Source organism: Neomonachus schauinslandi, chromosome 13 (assembly GCF_002201575.2).
Source record: "Neomonachus schauinslandi chromosome 13, ASM220157v2, whole genome shotgun sequence".
Lineage (NCBI taxonomy): Eukaryota > Metazoa > Chordata > Mammalia > Carnivora > Phocidae > Neomonachus > Neomonachus schauinslandi.
The window spans coordinates 89545093-89570338 of NC_058415.1; the positions used below are offsets into that span (position 1 = coordinate 89545093).

General features: G+C 47.0%; 1 protein-coding gene across 2 annotated transcripts; it reads right to left on the bottom strand.

Annotated features, from left to right (window-relative positions):
* Positions 1–1576: 1576 nt before the first annotated feature.
* On the bottom strand, positions 1577–24171 carry TTF1 (transcription termination factor 1). 2 transcript variants are annotated; one of them, XM_021691150.2, is made up of 11 exons: positions 24145–24171; positions 22591–23621; positions 21041–21267; positions 19320–19505; positions 17900–17978; positions 14472–14602; positions 11988–12222; positions 9533–9622; positions 9208–9273; positions 5219–5304; positions 1577–4316 (listed from the first exon to the last, which is right to left on the bottom strand). In XM_021691150.2, the coding sequence occupies exons 2-11, from the start codon at positions 23601–23603 to the stop codon at positions 4138–4140; spliced, it is 2292 nt and encodes a 763-aa protein (XP_021546825.1). In that variant the 5' UTR covers positions 23604–23621; positions 24145–24171; the 3' UTR covers positions 1577–4137. The 2 variants fall into 2 exon arrangements, with proteins under 2 accessions (XP_021546825.1, XP_021546826.1); XM_021691151.1 differs by lacking the exons at positions 1577–4316; positions 5219–5304; positions 9208–9273 and having other exon boundaries at positions 9555–9622; positions 11995–12222.
* Positions 24172–25246: the final 1075 nt, after the last annotated feature.

Consider the following 25246-nt stretch of genomic DNA (forward strand, 5'->3'; position numbering starts at 1 on the left):
AGGCCCCAACAGTCCCGAGGACCATGGACATTTAGAAGTTGGGTGCAGTGGGAGGAGCAGAGAGGAAAGCGCCCATTCCACACTTGTACTAATACGTACATATTACATATATATTTAAAGATGGGTGATTTGGGAGCATGTTTATGGTGATGATGATCCAGAACAGAAGAGACTGACGTTAGGAGAGGGATCAGCAAAAGATCAAAATCTTTGAGACGACGTAAGGGGCGGACTGTGGGCCTCAGGCGCAGGGTGAGGCTTCAGGCAGGAGGAATGAGTGCAGATGGAGGCAGGATCGCCTGGTTGGTGGAGGGAAGAGGGAGTTGATGTCCGCTGCCTTCAACTTGCTCAGTGAATCATGTAAAGGGCAGAAGGGTGTGGGAGGGTTGAAGGCATAATGGCTGATGTGTGGAAAGAACAGCAAATGTATCAGAGAATCAAAGTAGATCCTCTGGTGACGCTGTGTCTGTTTGAGGCTGACAATCATTAAAGTGAAACCAACCAGCTCAGTTGTTTTTTTTCCCCTAAAGATTTTATTTACTAGAGAGCAAGTGAGCACAAGCAGGGGGGGGGGCAGCGGGAGAAGCAGGCTTCCAGCTGAGCAGGGAGCCCAATGCGGGGCCCGATCCCAGGGCCCTGGGATCATGACCTGAGCCAAAGGCAGATGCTTCACCAACTGAGCCACCCAAGCACCCAGCTGCGTGGTTTTCTTCCAGAAATAGTTACCTCTTAGGTGCAGGGAGGAGGCAGATGGAAGGGCTCACCCAGGCTTGGCGTCTTGGACGGGAAAGTGCCACCAAGGGAGAGGACGCAGAGCAGAGGGTGTTCGGAAGAGAGCAACAATAGAAACAGACTCGGTGACAGCTTGGTCAGGCTATGAGCCAACTGGTGGACAGATGCACCGTTTGATGAGGCCGGGGAATTAGGACTGGAGGGTATTTCAGGAGCTGAACTGGAAATGGTGTTCAGCAAGCTCTGGATTGTGTCGCCTGCAAGTCTGCCCGGTTCCCTCTGGCATCTTCAGCTCCTGCTGTGCTTACTCAGTGTGTGTGGTCAACAACTGTGGAACTGAAAGTGGCCTGGAGGAGAACTGAGGTCTTGGTCTGATTATAACGCTCATGTCCCACCTCCCCTCTGCCGCGGTCTTGGACCTCTCTGTTGGGGAATGAGGTCCACAAATGAAGCTCAGCAGCTGAAAAGCGTGCCTATTGAAAAGTGCAAATGACCAGAACTGGGGCGGAAACTCAAACCATGCACGGGCAAGACTGTTCAAAACAACTTTATTTGTTCCTCCGTCTTGTTTCTTGTGAGACAGGTGAGCTCACTCGCTCTCTCTCTCTCTGGGTCGGCTCTTCCTCCTTCATGTCCTCCCAAGTACAGACTTTCTACACCTTTTCCCCTTTTCAGACTCTAAATTGGGGTTGTCCGCTTGACAGCTCAGCTCTCACCTTCGTGGAGCTGACAAACCCGCCTCTCAAAGGTTGCTTGCCTGTCCTCCTTGCGCCACAGACCAGGGGTCTCCGCACAGCCTGCACAGCCCAGAGCAAACTCACGGTTTCCCCGCACAATCTTCTCTTTTCCTGGACCTGCACTTGACATATACAGTCTACTACTCTACCCGTCTTTTTCTTCCACAGTCCAGGACTCTTAGATGTAAAAACAGTGTTTGGCAAAGGCTAACATTTCTATGGTGCATTTTTTTTTTTTTTTTGAGGGGAGAGGCATGGAGATATCGATGAGAAAAAGTTACAAAAATAGAACTTGTACAAAAAGTACACAAGTTTATTGGGCAAGATTCACAGCACAGGCAATTACCCACTGTCAGCACACATCTGTGGGTTGCTTCCTCAGAGTGCGCTTCACCTCCTCTGCTAATGGGACTCTGATTTTTCCACTGGGGTATTTACCTTCCCAGCCACTCCAAGCGTGCTGTGCTAAATCCCAGCTCCAGAGCAGAGCCCAGACTGGCTGAACACAGTCCTCTTTTCCTGGCTCCAGTGATGATTCAGAGCTGGGCACAGGCTCTAATTTGAGCACTGGGAGCAAAACCCAGGACTTAAGCAAGAGCAACTGGAAGAGACCTTTTTTCCTTCCTCTGAAGGGGGAGCAGGTCTGCTGAAGCATGTGACTATGAGAAGGGGCTCCCGTGTGTGTACTGAAGATGAAGTGGACAATGGCGAAGGGGGAGCAGAAAATGCGCCAGAAACCCCATCTTTGGTGACCACAAGTAGCTGAGTCAGTCCTTACTTGGACTTTCAGTCTTGAGAGTTCCCGGATTCCTTAGATCCATGTGGGTCCCATTTTCTGGCACTTGCAAATCCAGAGTTCTACCCTATAAATTCACAATCCCACTGCCCCGAGAGAAAACACTGTCGACATTTTGGGTTTAATTTCTCCCACACGTTTTAACGCATCTACGTATATACCATTTCCTTTATTTTCTTACTTTTACAAAACTGAAAATACTCTTCTGAAATATTTTAGTTGATAATATTGTTTACCTCTTTTCATGTTGACCCAAACTATAATAATCATTTTTAATTATTGGATAATATCCCATTCTAGGAATATACCATAATTTAACAGATTTCCATTAAGGAACATTCAATTTTTGTCTGCTTTTCAAATTATGAATGTGCCATTCTTATACATGAGTTCTTTTATTTCTGAAAAGTGAAACCGCTTTATCTCTGTAAGTGAAATTGCTGGATCATAAAATACATTCTTAAGGCTTTGCTGTATTTCACTGGATTGTCCTCCAAAAGGAACTTTCATTCCCGTCAGCATGGGGACGGGTATGTTCGATGGATAGGAGGTGACGAAAGGTAGAATACTTGCTAAAAAGAAACATCCACTTGTTTGCTGCATATTTACTGTCTCTTGTGCGTACAACACCGTGACAGGCGCTGGGGATATGCTGGTGACCAGCCTCCTAGACCGGTCTCTGTACTCTTCCTTCTCCAAGTATGGCAGCTTTGGAAAAATGTCTAGCTTTGTGGATGAATTAACCGACAGCGCACACGTCATGATGTGAGATAAATGGCATAAGAGAGAACACTCAGGAGACGGTGGAGTCCAGTCTTGGCACAGATGGTGACATGGCTGCATGGGACGTTGCTCACCCACACCTTCCTTCCATGTTCACGTGTGGCCAAGAGCCTGGAACGCTCATGCCCCTTGCAGGGCAGCGGGGGCCGCAGTTACTCAGGGCTCGGCAAGTCAGCCTTCCCGTGTGCGCTCTCAATCCTATATAACAATTTTGTAACCTAAATCCCTACATTAAATCCTTCTCTGTGTGAAACACCTAGAGCAGTTTTGCTTTCCTGATTTGACGGAAGAGCCCAACATGTAAATTATCCTTGAAATTCTGTGAGGTGTGAGCTATGCCTTAGACCCACATGGCATCTTTCCATAAATCTAACAGCGCCAGATTTCTCTGGAAGCAGTGGAAGAGACTGCTGGGTTTTTGTTTTGGATTTTGTTTTTTTTTTCCCAGTTGGAACACCAGATGAACTCAGTGACTGCCCTTGAGAACGCATCTTGTATGCAAAATACGTACCCTTAAACACCTGACTCCCTCAGGAAGATGAGATCCGCACACGGAGGCAGGTACATGCAAACGGAAGCCAGGCTGAGAGACCAGCAGATCCATAGCCCCCTGCGAATGCTTATCTAGAACTCACATTCCCTGGGCACACAGAGTGACAACTGGGAAAAGAGAAAGCAAACTGGCATGCGTGCCTGACTACAACTGTCAGGGTTCCCATTTTTGGGGAGTGTGCGTGTGGTGAAATCCACACAATGAAATGTTCATGGGACGGGACTCTCCCCTCTGCTGCCACGAGAGGGACTTGGGATACTGCTGTTCTACAGAAACTGCCAGGTGGGCTTATCTTCAACAGTCCAGCAATAGCAAATCAACTCCGGATGCTCCTCTTTCTTTGCGCACGCAAACACACTAGAGTCTGAAAGGGTGAATCGTTTTGGGAGGCTCCATAATATGAAGTATCGTAGACGTCCCCTTCCTCTGGCCGTGGCCCCTTCTCTACTAAACATCAGTACTGAAAGCAGCGTCTCTGCCCCATGCACAGAAATACAACCAAACCTGGAGAGGCGGGCAAGACACAGCACTGTCCCCTACCTCTTCTCCCCGTCTTCTCCCTCACTGTCGTCATCACGATAGAAGATGTCACTGAACCGGAAGGCCTGCCTGGGTGTCGCGGGACTCTGGATTTCGGTGCCCGTTTTCTCCACCTTCTTCTCTAACTTTTCCTTAAGCAGAGGCAGGGTGGTCTCGTAAAGGTAGTCTATAATCTCTAAAGAAAAAAAATGTAATTTTGACATTATTTGTACAAAGCCTCCTTCCCAAGGTCAAAGGGCAGAGGGCACGGATGTGGGTGGCCCACTGCTGCTATTACTGTGTGCAGTGGTCCTGTTCTAACTGGTTTACTTGTATTCACCAGTCCCCTCAGAATCCTAGGAGGAGGGCATTACTGTCAGCCCATTCTTCAAATGAGGAAACTGAGGCCAAGAGGCGTTATAAATCATGGCCAAGGTCGTGGAATTTGTAGGGGCAAACGCAGTCGGGATTCAAACCCAGGCAGTGCTATCTGCTAAGTGTCAGAAGTAGTCATCACACACTCCAGGGCAAAGCATCACCCAAACTCGTGGTTCCCAAATGCTGGTGCTGGGCAGACTGCTTGAGGCTCTCCTTGAGACTGTTAGAGAAAATCTAGCCTCTGGACGCAGCCTGGAGGTTAGGATTCGGTACCCATGGAACGAGGTCCAGGTATGTATGTGTTCAACAAGTTCCCCAGAGGACTCTGATGATCTGAGTTTGGGAATACCGAAACCACCCACAAATGGCTGCAGAGAAGGAACTGGGCATCTTAGGTTTGTTCTGGAACCGTGTGTGCACACGTGTGCATGTCAGTGTGTGGCGTGTGCGCACATGATGGTGATCCAGGAGCACTCAGTTATTTACCGAGTGCTGGCCATGCACCGAGCACCCTGCTGACCACGGTTCATCTGTCTATTATCTCACTGAGAACTTCGAAAGTCCCATCAGGTGGGGATGAACAGGTGATGATCTCTCCCATTCTACAACCAAAGAAACCGAGACTCCCAGAGTTAAGTCATGCGTCCGAGGTCACACTCCCAGCACGGGGCACCACCTGCTGTGTTCTCAACTATTTAAATAAATATTAGAAATGCTGACCTGGAAAAGTCTTCTTCTGCCAAAAGGGAACACAGGTAGCTTTCAGCTTATAAAATTTAGTTTGAACATAGGACGGAGGAACATCACTTTAGAAAGGAAAAGATAAAAAAAAGTTAGCATCAGTTTAAAAACTGGTTATTTCACTACTGTGTACGAAGTACGCCGACTCGGGAATCTACAGGTATCAGTAACTTTCTTAATCCTGAACAGGAAACCATGGTGTCCACAAATGTGGGACAAAAATAAGACACACATGAAAAAGCTGTCGTTCATTTGGGTAAAAAGCACACACACAAAAGAAAGAAGGTGAAAAGCACAAGACAGATCCTGTTTAAATTACACTACTAACATAAGCTGATGCTTACCTTGTACTTGGCCCTGCCCTAAGGGCTTCCTTTCTAGCCACAAACAATCCACACAGCTGCTCTATGAGGAGCTACTACTCTTGTGCCTCATTCTGGAGATGGGGAAACTGAGGCACAGAGAAGTGGCCCAAGATCTTACAGCTAATAAGGGGTAGGGCTGGGACTTCAACTGGGTGGTCTGACCCCCAAACCCACACTCTTCACCACTTCACTTAAGATAAATGCGTATTTGTCACAATCCAAAGGCAGATGTCCCCTGATTTTTTATTTTGCAAAGCTAAAAAAAGCACGTTTATGATGTTTTGGTGAGTCAAATGTATTTTCAATTTACAGTAAGTAGGACAGACACAACCAAATCTTGTTTTTTTAAAGTGAAAATCTCTAACTTTACTTCCTGGCCACTTTTTCTTAGACGATAAAAGCAGGACTTATTTCAATAATTAGTTAACCTAGTAGTTAATTAGTGTGAATACGTTTACTTTTTTTTTTTTAAGATTTTATTTTTTTTATTTATTCATGAGAGACACAGAGAGAGACAGGGGCAGAGAGAGAAGCAGGCTCCCCGCGGAGCAGGGAGCCCGATGCGGGACTCGATCCCAGGACCCTGGGATCATGACCTGAGCCGAAGGCAGACGCTTAACCGACTGAGCCACCCAGGCGTCCCGAATACGTTTACTCTTACTGGGTTCTTCCTCACAGCAACCACTAGCTAGGTGCTCTCTGTGTGTCCCTACTGAGCTATGTGTCCTCCACGGCCGATCTCCTTAGTCCTCGTTATGGTCCTATTAAACCATTTTGTGGATGAAGAAACTGAGGCTCAGACACAAGTTAGGGAACAACGTGCCCAAGGACAGCTAAATAATGAGTACCAGGAGTCAACACCAGGTCAGTCTGACCGTAAAGGCCAAGTTCTAAGGCCCCCATGCCTTCCAACTCTTCCTGCAGGGCCGTGAGTCCTGTGGGGCATGCTGCAGACCCAAGCTAGGGTTTGGAGAAGTCACAATAATGGATCTGGACATTTTTTCTTTTCTTTTCTTTTTTTTTTTTTTAAAGACTTTATTATTTATTTATTTATTTGACACAGAGAGAGAGATAGCAAGAGCAGGAACACGAGCAGGGGGAATGGGAGAGGGAGTGGCAGGCTCCCCGCCAAGCAGGGAGCCCGATGCGGGGCTCGATCCCAGGACCCTGGGATCACGACCTGAGCTGAAGACAGACGCTTAATGACTGAGCTACCCAGGCGCCCCTGAATCTGGACATTTTCAAACCAAGTAGGCATGACATCTCATTAGGCGGACACGCTTTCTTGACATCCTGCCCAAATAATTCACAAGGGAGACTTTAAGACTCCGAAGAGACTGAACTTTTAAATATTATTTTTCACTGTTTTAATTATTAAAACTTGACAGTGTGCTATTTCAAACAGTATTTGACTAGATGCCGTAATCTCAGTTTTATGAGATTTATTAATCTTAAGTGAAACAATGTGTTCTTAAATATGTAATTTTACTTAAAACCATTAAAAGCCCATTTTAATTTAAGAACTTGTGATCTGAAGCAACGTCACAAAATATATAAAAATTTACTGGAAAAGTCCAATTTTTCAAAAAGTGCTTTGCTATTATAAAGGGAGGACTTTGCAGCCATGGGTACTTCTCAAGATGGGAGTTGGTGGGTCCAGAGCAAGGTCCCCTCTTTCAAAGCACCTGCCACCCTCATCTCTCAGGGATCCATGATTCTGAGCAGTGGGTGCCCCACCTCTCACTCAGGTCACCTGGAAAAGGGAAGGGTTTGGAACCATGAGCATGTCTGGGTCATGACAAACTTCCCATTCTCCAAGTTAACAAAAACCAAACTGATTGTTCTTTGTTCCTTGTCCATGATCCCAAGGTGCAAATAACCACCAGAACCAGTTTAAACCCTTCCTCATGGATCAAGGATGGCGTCACACTTTTGAAAGTCAGCCGGGGGCAGCCGCCCTGCCCCACTGTCCACCCTTCCAAAACTAAAGGCCAAACAACCCCCAACTCCTGAGAGCCCCCCAATCCCCGCACCCCACACCCCTCAATGATCTGCTCTGCTCACAGGGACCGTGCTTGGCGAGCAATAAATTCAGATACTGAGAGTGGTGGCCTCTGTCTTCAGTAGCAGGAAGGGATTCAAAATGCAAGGATGCCGTACAGCAAAGACTCACAGCAAAGGCAAAAGGAGGTAGCTCACAAACATAGGAAAGTTCAACTTCACCCCCCAGATGAGACATGCAAATGAAGCCGCACCGAAAGTACCGGGGGAAGCCTGAAGAGGAACAGGATCTTTACGTGGTCTCAAAATATCTCCCAAGGCCCCTTCTTATCCCCAAGAGAGCTGGCACTTTATACGGGGGGGGGAACGCGGCAGATGCCACCAGAGCCAAAGGATCAAAATCAGAATCACGGGCCTCACGATGTGGCGTCACCTGTGCCATCATCCTGCCTACAGTACAAGACCCCACCACGAGGGGGCACCGGACAAACTCCAACGGAGGGTCACTCTCCAAACAAACGGCCTGCGCTCGGCCACGTTTTCAACGCCATCAAAGACAAAGGCAGAAGAGCTTTACTGATCGGAAGCCAGTGAGGAGACAGGACAGACAGATGGGAGCTGGAGTAGAGCTGGACTGGATGGTAAATCGGGGGGAAATGCTATAAAGGACATTACTGGGATGAGACGCCTGGGTGGCTCAGTTGATTGAGCGTCTGCCTTCGGCTCGGGTCATGATCCCAGAGTCCTGGGATCGAGTCCAGCGTCGGGCTCCCTGCTCAGCAGGGAGCCTGCTTCTCCTTCTCCCGCCCCCCCCGTTGTGCTCTCTCTGACAAATAAATAAAATCTAAAAAAAAAAAAAAAAAAGGACTTTAGTGGGGCAATTTGAATGTGAGCTGTGTTTTATTTAGTTTTTAAAGATTTTATTTATTTATTTGACAGAGAGACATAACAAGAGAGGGAACATAAGCAGGGGGAGTGGGAAAGGGAGAAGCAGGCTTCCCGCCGAGCAGGGAGCCCGACGCAGGGCTCGATCCCAGGACCCTGGGATCATGACCAGAGCCAAAGGCAGACACTTAAGACTGAGCCACCTGGGCGCCCTGAATGTGAGCTGTGTTTTAGAGTACAGTGCTGTACCAGCGTCTGATGTCCCGAATCTGGTCACTGCACTGTGATTATGCAGGATGATGTTCTTGTCTAGGGCACACTGCCCGCCACTAACCCTCAAGTGGTTAAGGGAAACTACTTTATTCCCTTGGAATCAGGAGCAGGAGAGGGAGGGCGGATGGTGAGCAAACGTGGCAAACTTAAGAATTTATGATTTGGGGCAAAGGGTATGCGGGGTCTCTAGTAGTCGTTCAACCTGTTAGCTCCTCGAAGCTCTCAGGAGACTTTGCATACACTTCACTCACCCTTCCTACGTGTCTTCGGTGAGGGGTGGGGTGGAGGGAGGGTCCCATTGGCCCCCAGCACCCAGAGCGGAGGCTCCAAATACACGGGCGCACGGGGCAGTCTGCACGCGAATCCGCTCAGATCTCACAGATGGTCACTCCTGAGGCCATCTCTTACCTTTTCGTCAGCCTCACACTGAATACACAGCCTTACCCTATGGCGCTAGCAAGGTCTTCCCAGTCTATCTCGTTAGTGTCCTCCACGTTTACCTCATACAATCTACAAGAAAAAATAAACACGAAGTTTTCAAGCATAAATCAGCACAACGGACACCTTCTCAGATTCACCCATGTGAAAAGCTTGGGGGCACCAGAACGTTCAGCCCCGTCCCAGTTCCCTCAGGCCCAGCGAAGTTGGCATGCCAGCCCAAGGTTAGCCCAAGGTCATTAGCCATGTCACCACAGATTCTGCTGCTCAACATCGACTTTTTGGCCAGAGAGAGAAACAGTTCCAACAGCATTGCTTTCTATTTCTCTACCTTTCGATGAGGTTGATTTTGGCCTGCAGAGCATTAACTCCGCGATACACATCCCGACCATTCGTCATCCTCTTGGTTAGGATTTCCGTCCTGCGTTCAAAGAAACAAAGAATGTACTTTAAGACTTTCAGGGGTAAAGTCTGCACTGCCATTTCCTGCCCTTTTCTCACCTACATCACACCCCTACTGAGAACTAATTTCTAATTTGTGTGACTCATCACTGCTAACATTTACCACCAGGGAGTATGCCAATTTTTTTTTTTAAGTGGGAAATGATAAATAAAACGACAGAAAGGTGGCACCTGGGTGGCTCAGTCATTAGGCGTCTGCCTTCGGCTCAGGTCATGATCCCAGGGTCCTGGGATCGAGCCCCGCATCGGGCTCCCTGCTCTTCGGGAAACCTGCTTCTCCCTCTCCCACCCCCCCTGCTTGTGTTCCCTCTTTCACTGTGTCTCTCTATGTCAAATAAATAAACAAAATCTTTAAACAAACAAAAAAAAGAAAGTTGATGGTTACTGAAACTGGATGAGGGATACAAGTTCTAAATTTGTGTGTACGATGAAATTTCTGTAGTAGACGTTATAAAAAGGAGAAGAGAATAAGCCCTTTAACAGGTGTTAAATGAAGCTGTAAACTCTATTTTTGATTGTTTAGAAAACAGAGGGACATTGCTGTTGGGACACTGACGGATCAGCTGTTGGAACACAAAGGGAGACTTAGTACAGTCATGACTCCTCTGAGGCCCACAGCTAATGGCTGAAGGGAAGGGTGACTGGAGCTCCTAACGAGAGCAGTGACCCAGCTAAAAATATTTTTTAAGTACTCATCTCAAATAGCAAAGTTTGTCACGATCTGATGGACAGATCGCTAGCTGTTACATTCTGGATAAGGGGGATCCATGATACACAGGTGAGGACACTGTTTGTACCAGCAGCCAACTGTGTTCGTTCAAAATGCATCCTCTGGGGCGCCTCTGGGGCGCCTCTGGGGCGCAGTCAGTTAAGCACCCGACTCTTGGTTTCGGCTCAAGTCGTGATCTCAGGGTTGTGAGATCAAGCTCAGGATGGAGTCTGCTTTGGACTCTCTCCCACTCTCCCTCTGACCCCCCACCATGTTCTCTAATAAATCTTTAGGAAAAAAGTAAACTGCATCATCTGTGGTCATTTCAATTTACATGAAAGAAATCTACATTCAGGTTTTCAGTTTCCTGCTTTTCTCTTCAAGTTAAAAAGCAGTCTCTCTTACACGTTATCCGAATTATACCGATCCTGAAGCACGGCTGCTCTGCAGCATTTCCCCCTTTAAATACTGACCAGTGTTTAACAAACACTCCTTCTTTCAGTGTAAACTATAGCGGAAGAAAGGGCTCTGGTTCCTCCATGTTATATGCTTCATCCCCCAAAACATTATCTGTTCTGTGGAGTTTATGTCCCTGACTATAATCTTCTATGAAAATAAACAGATAATTCTACAGCAGAATTGTAAGATAACAATAAATGGTATAATTTAAGAGTCTGCTTTTAATATAAAATATACCTAATCTGGATCTCACTCTTATTTGACACTGACGATGACCACACTCCTTTGTGCATGACGTGTGGATCGTGAGCTGTGGGACCACCGCTCCAAGGGGTCCTGTAGCAGCTGAACACCCAGCTCAGAGACCCTCCAGGGCTCGGAAAAGCCACATCAGGCAAAGAATGCGCAGCAAGATCAGGACTGAAAATGCTTCTGTGTGACTATGGTGTCTCAAGAAGTTCTATGGTGAGGGGCACCTGGGTGGCTCAGTCGTTAAGCGTCTGCCTTCGGCTCAGGTCATGATCCCAGGGTCCTGGGATCGAGCCCCACGTCGGGCTCCCTGCTCCGCGGGAAGCCTGCTTCTCCCTCTCCCACTCCCCCTGCTTGTGTTCCCTCTCTCACTGTGTCTCTCTCAGTCAAATAAATAAAATCTTAAAAAAAAAAAGAATTTCTACGATGAATACAGCTGCCTGGCGTTAGTGAGGACAGAGGAGCCCCCGGACAAGACAGGCTCATGGGAAGGGCAAGCTCCTGCACATCACCGTGCTTGTGATCTCTCTCCCAGAGGAGAGTTTTGTGTTTTTTTTATGTTGCAAAGAGAGAACTGTTTTGTTTTACTAAAGCCTTAGCAAGGGACAGAGTAAAGACACCAGAAGTCAATATTCAGTATTAAAAAGGTTCCAGTTCCTTTGGAGGAAACCACACGATGAATCAGGGTTAGTTAGGTGCTAACTTACATCGGATGTTGATACCAAAGTGGTTAGAACAGCTGGCCCGAGGTGATCATTTTTGACATGGAAGGTTTTGTACACGGTACTTACATAGGTCTCCTTCCGTTATAACCCCACTCATCTACCCACTCCAGTGATGTGTGTGGTACGGGGAGGGGGGAGGGAAATATCTCGTTGAAATTTATGTAAGAAACCTTAAAACTTACCACTTACTTTTACACTGCATCCAATTTCTGGTTTCTACTTTGGCTTCTACTTCTACCCAAGATATGCCCTTGTAGAGTTTTTCCCTAACAATAGACAGGCAGCCTTCAGGGTTTTCTTGGAGTTTAGAATCCACCTCTTTTAACTCGTGGGGAGACATTTTCTTTAGAATCACTTCTTCGACGGCCTTGATTAGTTTCTGGGTTTCCGTCTTACTCCAAGCACCATGATTTCTTGCTGTAGACACAAAAGGATGATCTTACAGTTGCTAATCTATTTGTTTTCAAGCACAATATCAAAAACAAAATGACAATGATGGATACATGTCATTACATACTTGTCCAAACCCACAGCACATACACCACCAAAGGTGAGCCCTAATGTGAACTATGGACCCTGGAAGATGATGGACGTGCTAGTGTAGGGTCATGGACTGTAACAAAGGTCCCACTCTGGGGGGGGGGGGTTGCTGACAATGGCAGAGGCTGTATGTCGGGGCAGGGTGCATATGGGAAATCTCTACTTCCCTTTTAATTTTATTGTTGACCTCAAGCCACTCTAAAAAATAGTCTTAAGGGACATATGGGTGGCTCAGTCAGTTAAGCGTCCAACTCATGATTTTGGCTCAGGTCATGATCTCAGGATCATGAGATCCAGTCCTGCATTGGGCTCTGCACTGAGTGTGGAGTCTGCTTGAGATTCTCTCTCTCCCTCTCCCTCTGCCCCTCCCCACCCGTTTGCCCACGCACTCTCGCTCTCAAAATAAATAAATAAAACCTTAAAAAAAAGAAAAGAAAAGATAAACCAGGCACTTTTCAGAAGACAGAGGGCAACATCTTGATTACACAGACATACAACCATCAAACACAGCTACACGCAAATTAAAATGGAACCACTTCTTTTTTTTTAAAGATTTTATTTATTTATTTGACAGAGAGAGACACAGCGAGAGAGGGAACACAAGCAGGAGGAGTGGGAGAGGGAGAAGCAGGCTCCCCGCAGAGCAGGGAGCCCGATGCGGGACTCGATCCCAGGACCCTGGGATCATGACCTGAGCTGAAGGCAGTCGCTTAACCAACTGAGCCACCCAGGCGCCCTGGAACCACTTCTTTTTAAGAACCAATGCCCGGGCGCATGGGTAGCTCAGTTGGTTAAGCGTCTGCTCTTGGATTTGGCTCAGGTCCTGATCTCATGGCTTGTGAGATCAAGCCCTGCTTTGGGCTCTATGCTCAGCAGGAGTCTACTGGGATATTCTCTCCCCCTGCCCCACCCCCCTTGTGCTCCCCCATACTCTCTCTCAAATAAATAATCTCAAAAAAAAAAAAAAAAGAACCAAGGCCAGAGAAGTCCTTCCTTAAAGCAACGTATGTTTTTTTAACTTCAAAAAGAATGTTGTTCTTCTTGTTTCTGACAGTAATGTCTCTTGTGTGAAACTGGGAGGTTCTCAAACACTTAATGGGGACAAAATAACTGAACTTCACGTGCATCCGTAACTCTCCCCAGGAACTCCCCGTGTGGCACTGAGCTGCAATGGGAACTCTGGCCTCGATGACAAAGACACCTGAACCACAAGCTGGCCTCTGACGGGGGCATCAAACCATCTGTGGGTCATCCTCCTTGTCTAGATGGTCACAGTTAGGCTAAGTAAGAGGCCTCAAACCGGGAGCCTACACATGTCTTTGGTTTGGCCCATAACGTGATTGTGTTACTTTTCCTCAACAATTTAGATGAATATTTAAAAATTGAGAGTTCCAAAGGAAAAAAAAACAGTATCTAGATTAACACTCCCCCTCCCCTGCCAAAAGCAGACTTCTGCTTTACTTCCTGGAAACTGGAAGAACCGGCCACACTGAGTCCCCACATGGCACCAGCGGCTGGATGTGGGGGCACAGAAGGCAGGGCTCCCGGGCACGCCAGGTCCATGGACGCCCGGCCGCTCTGCCCCACGCGCTGCTCTGCCATGTGACCTAGCACAGCATCCCCGTGCTGACAGTGACGTCGCCTGTGAGCTTCTTGAAGCAACTGGGAATTTTATAATGCAAAGAATATACTCAGGAAAATGTTCTTTTTCAGAAAAGAGGAGAAAAAGACACAGGAGGTTTTGGAAAAGTCCCTGCCTAACGGGCCGACTGAACTGCACCCCGGCCCCCTGCAGCCTCTGCTGTCCTCTGGTGGGGGAACCTCCTCCGCCCAGGCTCTGCTCCCCGCCAGCTTCCTAGGGTATGTATGGGTCAGGCTGGCGGTGAGAGCTGCGCTGAAAGTGAAGGACCTCAGGTGTGGCCGAAATCGGTCTTGTGAATAAAGGCCCCGTGGTTTCACAAACACGCGGGAGGAAATGCAATGAATCAGTACAGAGAATGGCTCAAAACGTGACAGCTCTCTCAGAAGACAGGCTGGCAAAGAGGCCTGCGCCGGGGGGGTGGGGGGGCCCATCCATTCACCGGGGGGGGGGGGGGGGGGGGGAAGGACCAGAGAACAACACTTACGACTGCTGATCTGGGAGAACTTCAGGGCAACAGAAAGGCTGCTTCGAGCCACCATCTCGCCAATCTTTTTCCAGTCGTTCCCATGCAGGGAATGGTAGATCTTTAACTTCTCCATGTCTCCTTTGCTATACCTGAAAGGGAAAACGTGTTACAATTCCCAGTTAAGTACAAGATTAAAAACCCTATCATCATTGCAGTTTGCCGTAGTCCTGGGAAAAGCTGCCAGGGCAGGCTGGTCCCGTCACTTCCTGTCCCGGCATCTCGACTGTGGTCACCCTATAAATCAGTCACTGCAGTCCCAGGCCAGGGGCCTGGCTCAGTTACACAGGGGCTAGAGCAAATAACTGGGTCACATTCTTCCCATCCAAACCCTAAAGGCTTTGCGCTGCATGCACAAAACACCAACTCCTCCATGTGGCCTACAGTTCAGCCCCACTGGCCTTCTTGTAGGCCTTTTTCCCCTCAGAGCCTCCATGCTACAGTGGAAATGGCCTTCCTCCACCCACCTGGATAGCTCCTGCAAACCCTGCAGGTGGCCCTTCGTCAGCGAGGATGTCCCGATACCTGAGGGTCCAGTCCCCCGCTGCTCTCCCCCAGAGCAAGCTCTGCCCCTTTCACAGCACCCCCCCACAGACGGGCAGTTGGACATCGAGGGGTCCCCGTTTACCCGTCTCTGCCTCTAGACCAGCGCCGTCCAACAGAAATGTAATATGAGCCATACACATCATCTAAACCTTGTAGTGGTCACGTGAACATGAATTTTATTTCATTTGAATGAACTTAATAAAATATTTGACTTAACCCACTATATTAAAAACGCAACCATTTCAACATGCAGTCAGGATCTGAAAGTGTTAATGAGGTAATTTATGTTCTTTCCTTCTAACTCCAGCATATGGCGCCTCTCAACTTGGACTAAATGTATTTCAAGTGCTCCCTGGCCCCGTGAGGCTGGTGGCCACCGTGATGGACAGCACGGCTCTGGAGGGGACATCCTACAAGGGCTCAGACCCTGTTGGTTTTTCTACACCATGGTATCTGCAATGCTTGACAGACAACAGACATTCAATAAACACGTGACAAATGACTTCACACAAATGCACAATTACTTAAAGAATGTATGGCGCTTTTTCATTCCACATAAAAACAAATATTATACTAAAGAAAAGAACCAAACAACACTAAGTGGATTTGGAGATTAAACACAAGTGTTTAAGTGAAGGGAAAGCAATCCTTAGGGCATTCTAGAATTCCTTAATACAGGGGGCGGGGAATGGTGGTTTATGTTACTACTAACTCAACACAAGAGAAGCCCTAGCAAAATACTACCCATCCCTGATGACAGTGATCCAGAATTACTTCCAACAGTAAGAGCCTAGCACTCTCAGAAGGTCATCTACAAATGCAGAGCATGGTGAGGAGAGACCTGTAATCCTTCACTGCTAAGACTCATGCTTTCTAGCAATTTCCTTCTCAAGGCAATCAGGGTCTTTCTGAGATTATTTATTTTTAATATTTTATTTATTTGTCGAGAAAGAGAGAATGCATGAGCACAAGCAGGGGAAGTGGCAGGCAGAGGGAGAGGTAGAAGCAGGCTCCCTGCTGAGCAAGGAGCCCGATGTGGGGCTCGATCCCGGGACCCCGGGATCCCGGCCTGAGCTGAAGGCAGACGCTTAACTGACTGCGCCACCCAGGCGTCCCTCTTTCTGAGATTTAAAACAACTTAAGGGTACCCCTGAAGCGACAGAAAGGAGGACATCAGAGAGAAAGTGAGTGCATAACAATGACGAAACAGGTGTACTGACCTCTGACGTCCCCCAGAGCCTCAAAATTCTTTGATTTTTGGCTTTCTGTGATTTTTTTCAGTTAAGAATTCCTTAAGTTAGAAAAAATATATTCTAAGGGCAAATGGTTACCACAACACATTGGAATGACAGACTTGGCTTATTCTAAAACTTTCATTCCCACGCTTATGTCACAGGTAGAAAAATGTCACCTCAGCTGCCACCATTCATTTACCAAAAGCTATCTTTCAAGTCCCACTTAACATGTCATCTTTAGTGCATTTCCTTAAAGCTCTGTCCACAGATGCCCAACCCCAGGGCTTGGGAAAAAGGGGAAGGCGGGTATTAGTTTGTGGGCAACCTTTTCCTCTGCTGAAGGTTTATTTCTCTTGTTCAAAAGTTAAGAAACCAAAGTCAGGGGCGCCTGGGTGGCTCAGTCATTAAGCATCTGCCTTTGGCTCAGGTCACGATCCCGGGGTCCTGGGATCGAGCCCTGTGTCGGGCTCCCTGCTCTGCGGGAAGCCTGCTTCTCCCTCTCCCACTCCCTCTGCTTGTGTTCCCTCTCTCGCTGTGTCTCTCTCTGTCAAATAAATAAATAAAATCTTAAAACAACAACAACAAAAAACCCACCAAGGTCATATCAGTGTTTGCAGGTCAGAGAATACGTACGTGTTGGTTTATAATCATGCAGCTAACTGGAAGGCAACTGGCCCTGTCAGATTTACTAAATCTGCCTCCCAGAGTGAGATCGAATAGCTGGTCGGCTGGGCCCTCAGAGGGAGGGGTTGACACCTTCCTGCCTATCCCTCTGGCCTGGAGCAGAGTGCTTACCCACAGCCGACCCCTGATCTATGCCGGTTTTATCTGGAATGTTGGGAACAAAATATAGTTGGGTATTTTGCTTGGGGAAAGAGGGAGAATGACCATCACCACAGGACACTCTGCACTGTCACTAATGACCCGCTCCTATGTGACCTCCTATTAGTGCTTACCCCACCTTCAAATATTCACTGAAAACCCAAAGAATTAGGCTGAGTGCTAAAGGGAACATCGCACTGAAAAGGAATGTTTGAGGGGCGCCCGGTGGCTCAGTCGGTTAAGCGTCTGCCTTCGGCCCAAGTCGTGATCCCCGGGTCCTGGGATCGAGCCCCGTGGCAGGCCCCCTGCTCAGGTGGGAGTCTGCTTCTACCTCCCCTCCCTGTTTGTGCTCTCTCTCGCTATCTGTCTCTCTCTCTCAAATAAATAAAATCTTAAAAAACAAAACAAAAGGAACGTCTGGGTACACAGGGAGCTCACAAATTAGCAGAGAGCAAAGAAAACTTCATGAGTAACATAAGAGAGGCATGGCACGCTGAGGGCTAAGGAAAGTATAAAGAAAGGCCAAGGATTTAGAAAGGGGAAGATCACAAACGTTTACTCAAGAGGCAGAAACCGAAATGAGCTTTGAAGACATACCACTGACAACAAATACACAGTCTACTTTTCATACACGAAAAAATCTTCAGTTTTTTACCTCTCATCTGTTGAGGACATTCTAATTTATACTATCAGCAAAAACATTCTGTCTCAAGCTGCTAAGGCTTTTTCTTTTTTTAAAAAATTTTTCATTGTTATGTTAATCACCATGCTAAGACTTTTTCTTACCTGCCTTTATAATTGTTGACATCAAACATCTTCTTTGCTCGATAGTAGACGAGTTTCCAGGGCCGGGCAATGCCCTTTCCTAAAGTCAGAAGAAAGGCAGTCAGAGGGGCCCACAGGGCAGGGCTTGAAATGGAGTCACAGTTGGAAAGGGAACCCAGCATGGCTCCTGTTAACACCACTACCCTAGATCCTGGGTCAGGCTGGGATTTCATACATCCCACACAAAATCACCAGTTTCCTTGGAGAGCTCTAAAATCTACACGCTTAGTAAGTCAAGGCTCCAGCTTCTGGTCTACTAAATTCGAGGGAAAAGCCCTTACAAAGCAAAGTAATGCTAACAAAATTTGAATGAAGAGGAAAGCATGCTAAGGTGGGGGACACATGCCAACAGTTCTCCATAAGATTAACAGAAGAGCTTTCTCAATGAGCAAGCTTGGCTTGCTTCCTCACTCAGGATGAAACAGCCCCTCGACAGGGACCCCCCTAGTCTGTTTCCCCTTGCGTACTCGAGAACACCTAAGAGGGCGCCCGGGTGGCTCAGTCGGTTAAGCGACTGCCTTCGGCTCAGGTCATGATCCTGGAGTCCCGGGATCGAGTCCCGCATCGGGCTCCCTGCTCGGCGGGGAGTCTGCTTCTCCCTCTTACCCTCCGCCGTCTCATGCTCTCTCTCATTCTCTCTCTCAAATAAGTAAATAAAATCTTAAAAAAAAAAAAAAAAAAGAAGTCAGAGAACACCTAAGAAATCATCCTCTTTACATTCACGGATTTTTTTCAGTCTGATCCTGTGTTGCTTCATGACTTTCTCACTTTCCAAGTACAGCTGCAGGAGGAGGGTTCCAGAGACAAAGCACAGATAAGGCTATACTTGGAAAACTTAGAAGACCCTGGTACACGTAAGAATGTGCTTTGGGGCACCTGGGTGGTGCAGTTGGTCAAGCGTCCGACTCTTGATTTCAGCTCAGGTCATGATCTCAGGGTCATGAGATCGAGCCTGGTGTCGGGCTCTGTGCTCAGCACAGTCTGCTTGAGGTTCTCTCTCCCTCTGGCCCTCCCCCTGTGCTCTCTCTAATAAATCAATAAAATCTTAAAAAATATACTTTGTGCAGCATATGCAAAACAACACATAACAAAGAATAAATAAAGAGAAAACAAAACGATACCTATTACCAAGTACGAAAGCTAGAAGTTGATCAGGTCACTTTTTATAAAATCTGTAAAAGCACTATACTTGGGAGACACAAACACATTCCAAATCCCCAAAAGTACAGGCCGGCAACAGGAATACTCGTAGCCATGGCAGCGGGTAACATGCACTGCACGCACTGAATGCTCCAGGCGCTGCGCGAAATACTTACCGTGGGTTCTCCCTTTACGGTTGGTAGGCTGTGAATGGTCAAAGAGTAAACAGTTTTAAACTTACCAATGTGCAATCTAAACGCATATTTTCTTTTTAAGTCGGTGATCACAGATTTCTCCTCTGGGTATCTGTCTGTGTACAGCAGTTTGTCTGCATTCTCAATTCCTGTCAGGGATAGAAATTCTTGCACGTTTTTCTCTAACTGCTTGTTTTCCTTTACAGAAAACTTGCCAAATCTAATAGCGACACCTAGGATTTGGGTGGGGAGAAAAAGTATGTATTGTCAATAAGGAACAAAAGCAAACCTACCATCTGGTCTTCAACAGTTACAAGACAGTGGCTTGCCAGCTTCCCCCTGCTGGGAACAGCTCCAGCGGTGTACTTGTACTTGCTGTTAGCTCCCCTGCTGTGCACGCCCCACCCCCCAACTTCACTTCCCTTAGAATTCAGCTCAAGCCACTCTTCTCCCAAAGTCTTCCCTGGTCACCCCCTTCCAAAGTGACCTTCCCCATTTATCACTCAACTTTTGAAAGTAGTTGTTTTTTATATTAAAAAGGAATATATGTTCATTAAAAATTCAAGCAGTATGGAAACAAACATTTAAAAGAAGCCTCCCCTTTGCTCTCTTCTGCCTCGCTCCCCCCCGCAAGGCAGTGCTGTGAACTGGCAAGAACTCGAATATTCACATATATTTTCTATGCATACGTATGGGGGCTGGGGGAGCAATGGCATCATGCTTTACATTCTAGTCCTCTTTGTAACTCAAAGCAACCAAGTTTTATTATGTACTGACGATCTTATATACTATGTTTTTCTATTCTTAGACTTACTTTAAGAGCACCTTTTATAAAATACAGTCATAAACATTTCCACAGAAAATACACAAATAGAATGGGACCATTCTATAGATACGGCTCTATTTTGAATTACATTTTTCTTCCTTAATTTGACTAGTTTTTAAAACTAATCTCTTGGGGTGCCTGGGTGGCCCAGTCAGTTAAGCAGCTGCCTTCTGCTCAGGTCATGATCCCAGGGTCCTGGGATCGAGCCCCGCATCGGGCTCCCTGCTCCGCAGCAAGCCTGCTTCTCCCTCTTCCTCTGCCTCTCCCCCTGCTTGTGAACTCTCTCACTTTTTCTCTGTCAAATAAATAAATGAAATCTTTAAAAAAATAAAAAATAAAAAAAAATAAAACTAATCTCTTCACCACGATTAACTCCGTAAGGCCCCACATTTTACTTTTCGCAGGGACTGGAGGTACTGGACCTCACACAGCCACTCAGTAAATATCGCTCATTTGTAGCACACAGCCTTAAATGTGTAGTTTACTCTTCAATTCCATAAGCTTTCTGGGAGGTTCTTATAACACACTGAAATCAAGAAGGAGACCGTGTTGGGTCTCCTGTGAAACCATGGCCATTACAACCAGCCTAGCCTCCACTTAATATCTCGGGGAAAGAAGCTACAGCTCATCAAAGTTGACAATACTGGCTGTTTTCATTTTATTTTATTCCTGCATCCTCCCCAAAGGCTCTGCCACTTAGCCTCCTCCTCCTCCTCTCCTTCCAGGCCTCCCCTACCAGAAGCTAGGTGGAGAAGAGCAAAACCAGGGCTCTTCATTTTGCTAATTTTATGGCTCGGACAACAATTCTGGAAGGAGGAGAAGCTGAAGGCACCCAGAGGATGAATCTGTGAATCTAGAAATCTGCATTGTTCACAGAAAAAAGGCAGGGGCTCGTTAGGCAGACAGGAAAGTTCGACAAATATTAAAGTGCCACCAGCTCACCCTGTGCTTTAAATTCCTTAAACCGCCCCAAGTCATCCCGGTACATCCGCTTGATTGTGGTGGCAGCCCTTTCCTTGATGTCCGGAATGAACTCTTGGAGCTGCCTCACAGCCGAGTCTAAATCCACATCTGAGTCACCCGAATCTCTGGAGTCCTCTGATAAATATCTTGTTTCAGAATCTCTGGCCAATTCCAAATGTCTTTCCTCTTCATTTGTAGGTTCTAACCTGCAGGGAAAATTGAGTTAACTCACATTAACCTGTCACTTGCCCTGGTGGCTTTCCAATTCTTTTCTTAAAATGATCCTTCACTTAGACTAGGCCGGTGTTAAAGCTAGGAGGGACGTTGGAGCTGATTCAGTCTGTGATGTGTGGACTGAGGTAATTTGACCAACGTATGCATACACCTCAGAGGCCGCCTACAAGGGACCTGTGTGGCCCAAAGCCCAATTTCCAGCATGTGTTATTTCTTGTGTCACTACTTCTTAAGTTTTCTGGTTTTAGATACTGACTTCCTAATGGGCTAAGCCCTGTTCTGCCCCATGGACCCTCAAGACACTCCCCCCCACCCTTCCAAGGATTTCAGTTTTGTGATAATGGTTACTAATTAATTAAATCAATGTAACAATGGCCACATTTTCCCCCCTTTGCTTAGTTTTCTATGCAACTGTCACTAATTCATCCCCAAATGTCTGCCAGATGTCCAAATCCCCTCTTACTGGGGTCAATCGTAACAGCTAACCACTCAGGCAGGAAACTTAAAAAAAAATTATACCCATTAGTTTGAGGAAAGGGTCAGCAGCTTTCAGAGGGCCCACAGCCCAGTACAAGTTCAAAACCACAGCCCTCGACATGCCTGCCTCCTATCAGTATTACCCCCGATGAGAGGAGGTGAGTGGGCCCCTCTTATCGATACCACCTGAAGTGGCATCGTCTCCCACTGAACTTCTTGGTGAAACTATTTTAGGCCAGGACAACCTAACAAATGCAAAAATGTAAAAAAAAAATTGCCATTGAGTAAAAATGGGGAGAAAAATCTGTCCCAAGTCCTAGGAACCAAGATAAAGTGGTTTAAAAAACTGCTCTATTAAAAAAAAAAAAAGCTGTGTTTATTATATCAGCAGTTGACTTACACAATAATTATATAAATAATGACGTCTAAATTTCTTCTATTAGGGAGAACCTTAATTCAAGGTTTTTCCTGCCCTGTAAAAATTCTAAGTATTTAGAATTTTTCTTTCTTTCTAAGTATATGCATATAGACGAACAAAGGTAACTTGGGGGGTCTTAAAATGCCCTTTTAAACTTATTCATAGAATTTCAGGGCTGGAATAGTTTTTAGTAAAAATCTGATCTAACTGCCTTACTTTATATATGAAGAAAGGAACCTTCCTGCCAAGTCACTCGGTTACACGTATGCATCGTTCTGTACATTTAACGGTCTGTCTTTCTGATTTCTGCCATTTACTACAGGCATGCTGGATAAAGAGGTCACAGGCAGAATTCACACAGAGGACATACACACCAGAAAACATGCCACTGCCACATTACCTCTGCACCTCTTCCGAAGAGGCCTGGGTTTTCTCCTCCTGTGGCCTGGGTTTCACTCTTTCTTCAATCAGGGCACCATTACCTTCCAGTGAATCAGAGTGTGTGTCCTCAAAGCTCCCTGCGGGCACTGAAAAATCACCCCCAGGAGCTACAGGACTTTCAACAGAAGACCTTCGCTTCCTTTTCTTAGACTTTTTCTTTACACGGCCAGCTTCCTTACTGCCTTCTGCAGTCCCAACCTCACCGACCCCCTGCCATCCTTCGGAGTACACGTTCTCTAGACTCTCAGGCCCAGGCAATGCCTCAAGTTCCTGGTCATGTGCAATTTTTCTCTTTTTTTTCTTAGACTTTTTCTTATTGGCCAATACTGGTACTTGTGTGATTCCACCTCCTGGGTCCACAGAAAGCAGGGTTTCCTCCTTGTGTGGTTCTGGCTTGGGGAGAGCGAGGCTTGCACGCAGGCTCTCCTGCTCAGCATCCCAGGAGGCCACTTTCCTCCGATGTTTTCTACTTTTTGTCTCCCTAACTTTATGATGCAGCTCTTCCGACTCATTTTTATGTGACTTAGGAACTGAATGCAGTTCGCCTGCTTCAGGCTCTTTTGTTGGCTTCTGTTCCTGGCTCACGTCAACATACACGACATCGACATCCCTCCTAAAATTCTTTGGTGTGTTCTCGATATTTTCTTTATCCACCAAGACATACACCACACCTGTTTCCCCATCCACCCCCGAAGCCCTATGTTTTTTCTTTTTATTCTTTTTGGGTACGGATGTGGCCTTTTTCGTCTCACCACCAATTTCTGATTTTTTCAAAGGGGAAGGAAGAAGATGCTGGCAATCCTTTCTTTTTTTCTTACTCTTGGTTACGTGAGACTGCTCGCTTGCCAGGGGGGAGTCTCTGACACTTTCATGGGGATGCCTCAGATGTCCTTCCTTATACACAGAGTACTTTTTCTTTTTCTTGTCAAAAACTGGAGTGTGAATTTCCAGTCTGCTCGATTCTCCTTCCATTCTATTCCTGTGGGGAAACTTGACAACAATGGTTTATTTTGGCAAAGCATTTTAAACATCACCCTCAGGAAAGAAAAAAAAAAAATCACAGAAAAATGAGATTGCATAACAAATGACAAGGCTGGAGTCATGATTACAAATTTAATATTACTCTAAATGCACAGGAGGCTCACTGTAATTTACTGTCTGGTCACGCTGCCCTTATGATACGGTAAAAAAATAGTTAACGGAGAACAGTGCCCAGCACGATCAGGCCCTGTTGCCCTCCAGCCTCGTCTCTTGCCTCTCCCGTCCAACTTTGGGCTCTAGCCACACAACGCCGTTTCTGGGTTCCTCAAACACGCCCCAACCCTTTCCTTGGCTCAAGGTCTGATAGCATACAATTTCCTCTTTCTAGAAGGCTCTCTGCTGCCTCCCCACCCTGGAGACCTCCGCCAAAGGCGGCCTCTGCGAGGCGAAGGCACCACCACCCACCGCTGGACTCCACGCGCGCATCAAAAAGCCCCAACAACCGAAAAGCCGAAAAGCGCTTTCAACCTACCGCCCAACGCGCCGCCACCTTTCTTCCAATCCGGAAATGCCGCGGTGGTGGAAGCGGAAATAGCCGTGCGTCGCTTCCGGCCCCGCCTCGGCGTCACGCTGCCAAGGCAACACGCCCGCCGCCGCGATTTGACGCAGGCGTATTAGCCCATGGGTTTCATTCCGGGGGTCCTCCGGGAGTGGGGTGAGGGTGGGGTAGAGCGTGATACCAAAACAGAGAGGGCGCAGAAGTCCCCGCCTGGCCTCCTGGCTCGCGGGTGCTCTCCTCTTAGTCACGTTTTTGCGGAGCTCTGTTCTAGTCCAGGAGTGAGCCAGCCGGTGAGGTCCCGGACGTGAGGAAGACATAACACATCAACCAAGATCATGTCAGGTTATCCTGCAAGGAAAGGAAAAAAGGAAAACAGTATTGTGTTGGAGAGTGAGGGTAGACAGCGAGTGCCACTGTAGATGGAAGGGCAGGCTCTTCGAGGAGTAACATTTGAGCTGAGTTGTAAACGAAGACGGCGAACAGAAATCTAGATGGAAGATTGTTCCAGGCTGGAAGCAAGGCCGAGAACATGCACTTGGTCGCTGGAGGAACTGGAAGCCGGCCAGGGCCGCTGGAGCGGAGTGAATACAGGGGAGGGTGGTAGACGTTGAAGGCAGAGGTGGGCAGAGACTGCTGGGTTAAGCTTATGTGAAGCTAGAAGGAGCCTTGTGTTCCAATCCTCCCGTTGCAACTGTGCCCTGAAGAAACTTGGCTTATGATTTAAAGTAAAGCTTTTAAGTCGAGGCCAGTATATAAACCACTCAAACTTTTAGACTCCTTGAATTGTGAACATAACCATATTGGCAACTAGGTTTTTTTTTCCCCCCACTAAATCCTGTAACAAGCCCATGTGGGTATTGTAGGATTATTTTTATTAGGTGTTATCAGCCGCACCCTCTGGATGAGAAAACTAGGGCTTAATGTAACTTGTACAAGGGGATTTATGTGGCCCAGGCAGGATTCAAACCTGTGCTCTCTCTACTACTCCACTATCCTGCCCCTCCCTGTGATGTAGGAAAGATGTTGGGGTTCTGAGCCCACCCCAAGAAAGAATTCTTGAGATGTCTTTGGTGCA

Bases quoted from the DNA above. Each gene is read 5' to 3' on its own strand.
- TTF1 (XM_021691150.2), bottom strand. From the start codon at position 23,603: ATGGAAGGAGAATCGAGCAGACTGGAAATTCACACTCCAGTTTTTGAC. The intron at 19,506-21,040 runs GTGAGCTGGTGG...CCCAAATCCTAG, and splicing joins TAAGGAATTTAAAGCACAGG to GTGTCGCTATTAGATTTGGC. The intron at 12,223-14,471 runs GTAAGTGTTGTT...TTGTGTCTACAG, and splicing joins GTTCTCCCAGATCAGCAGTC to CAAGAAATCATGGTGCTTGG.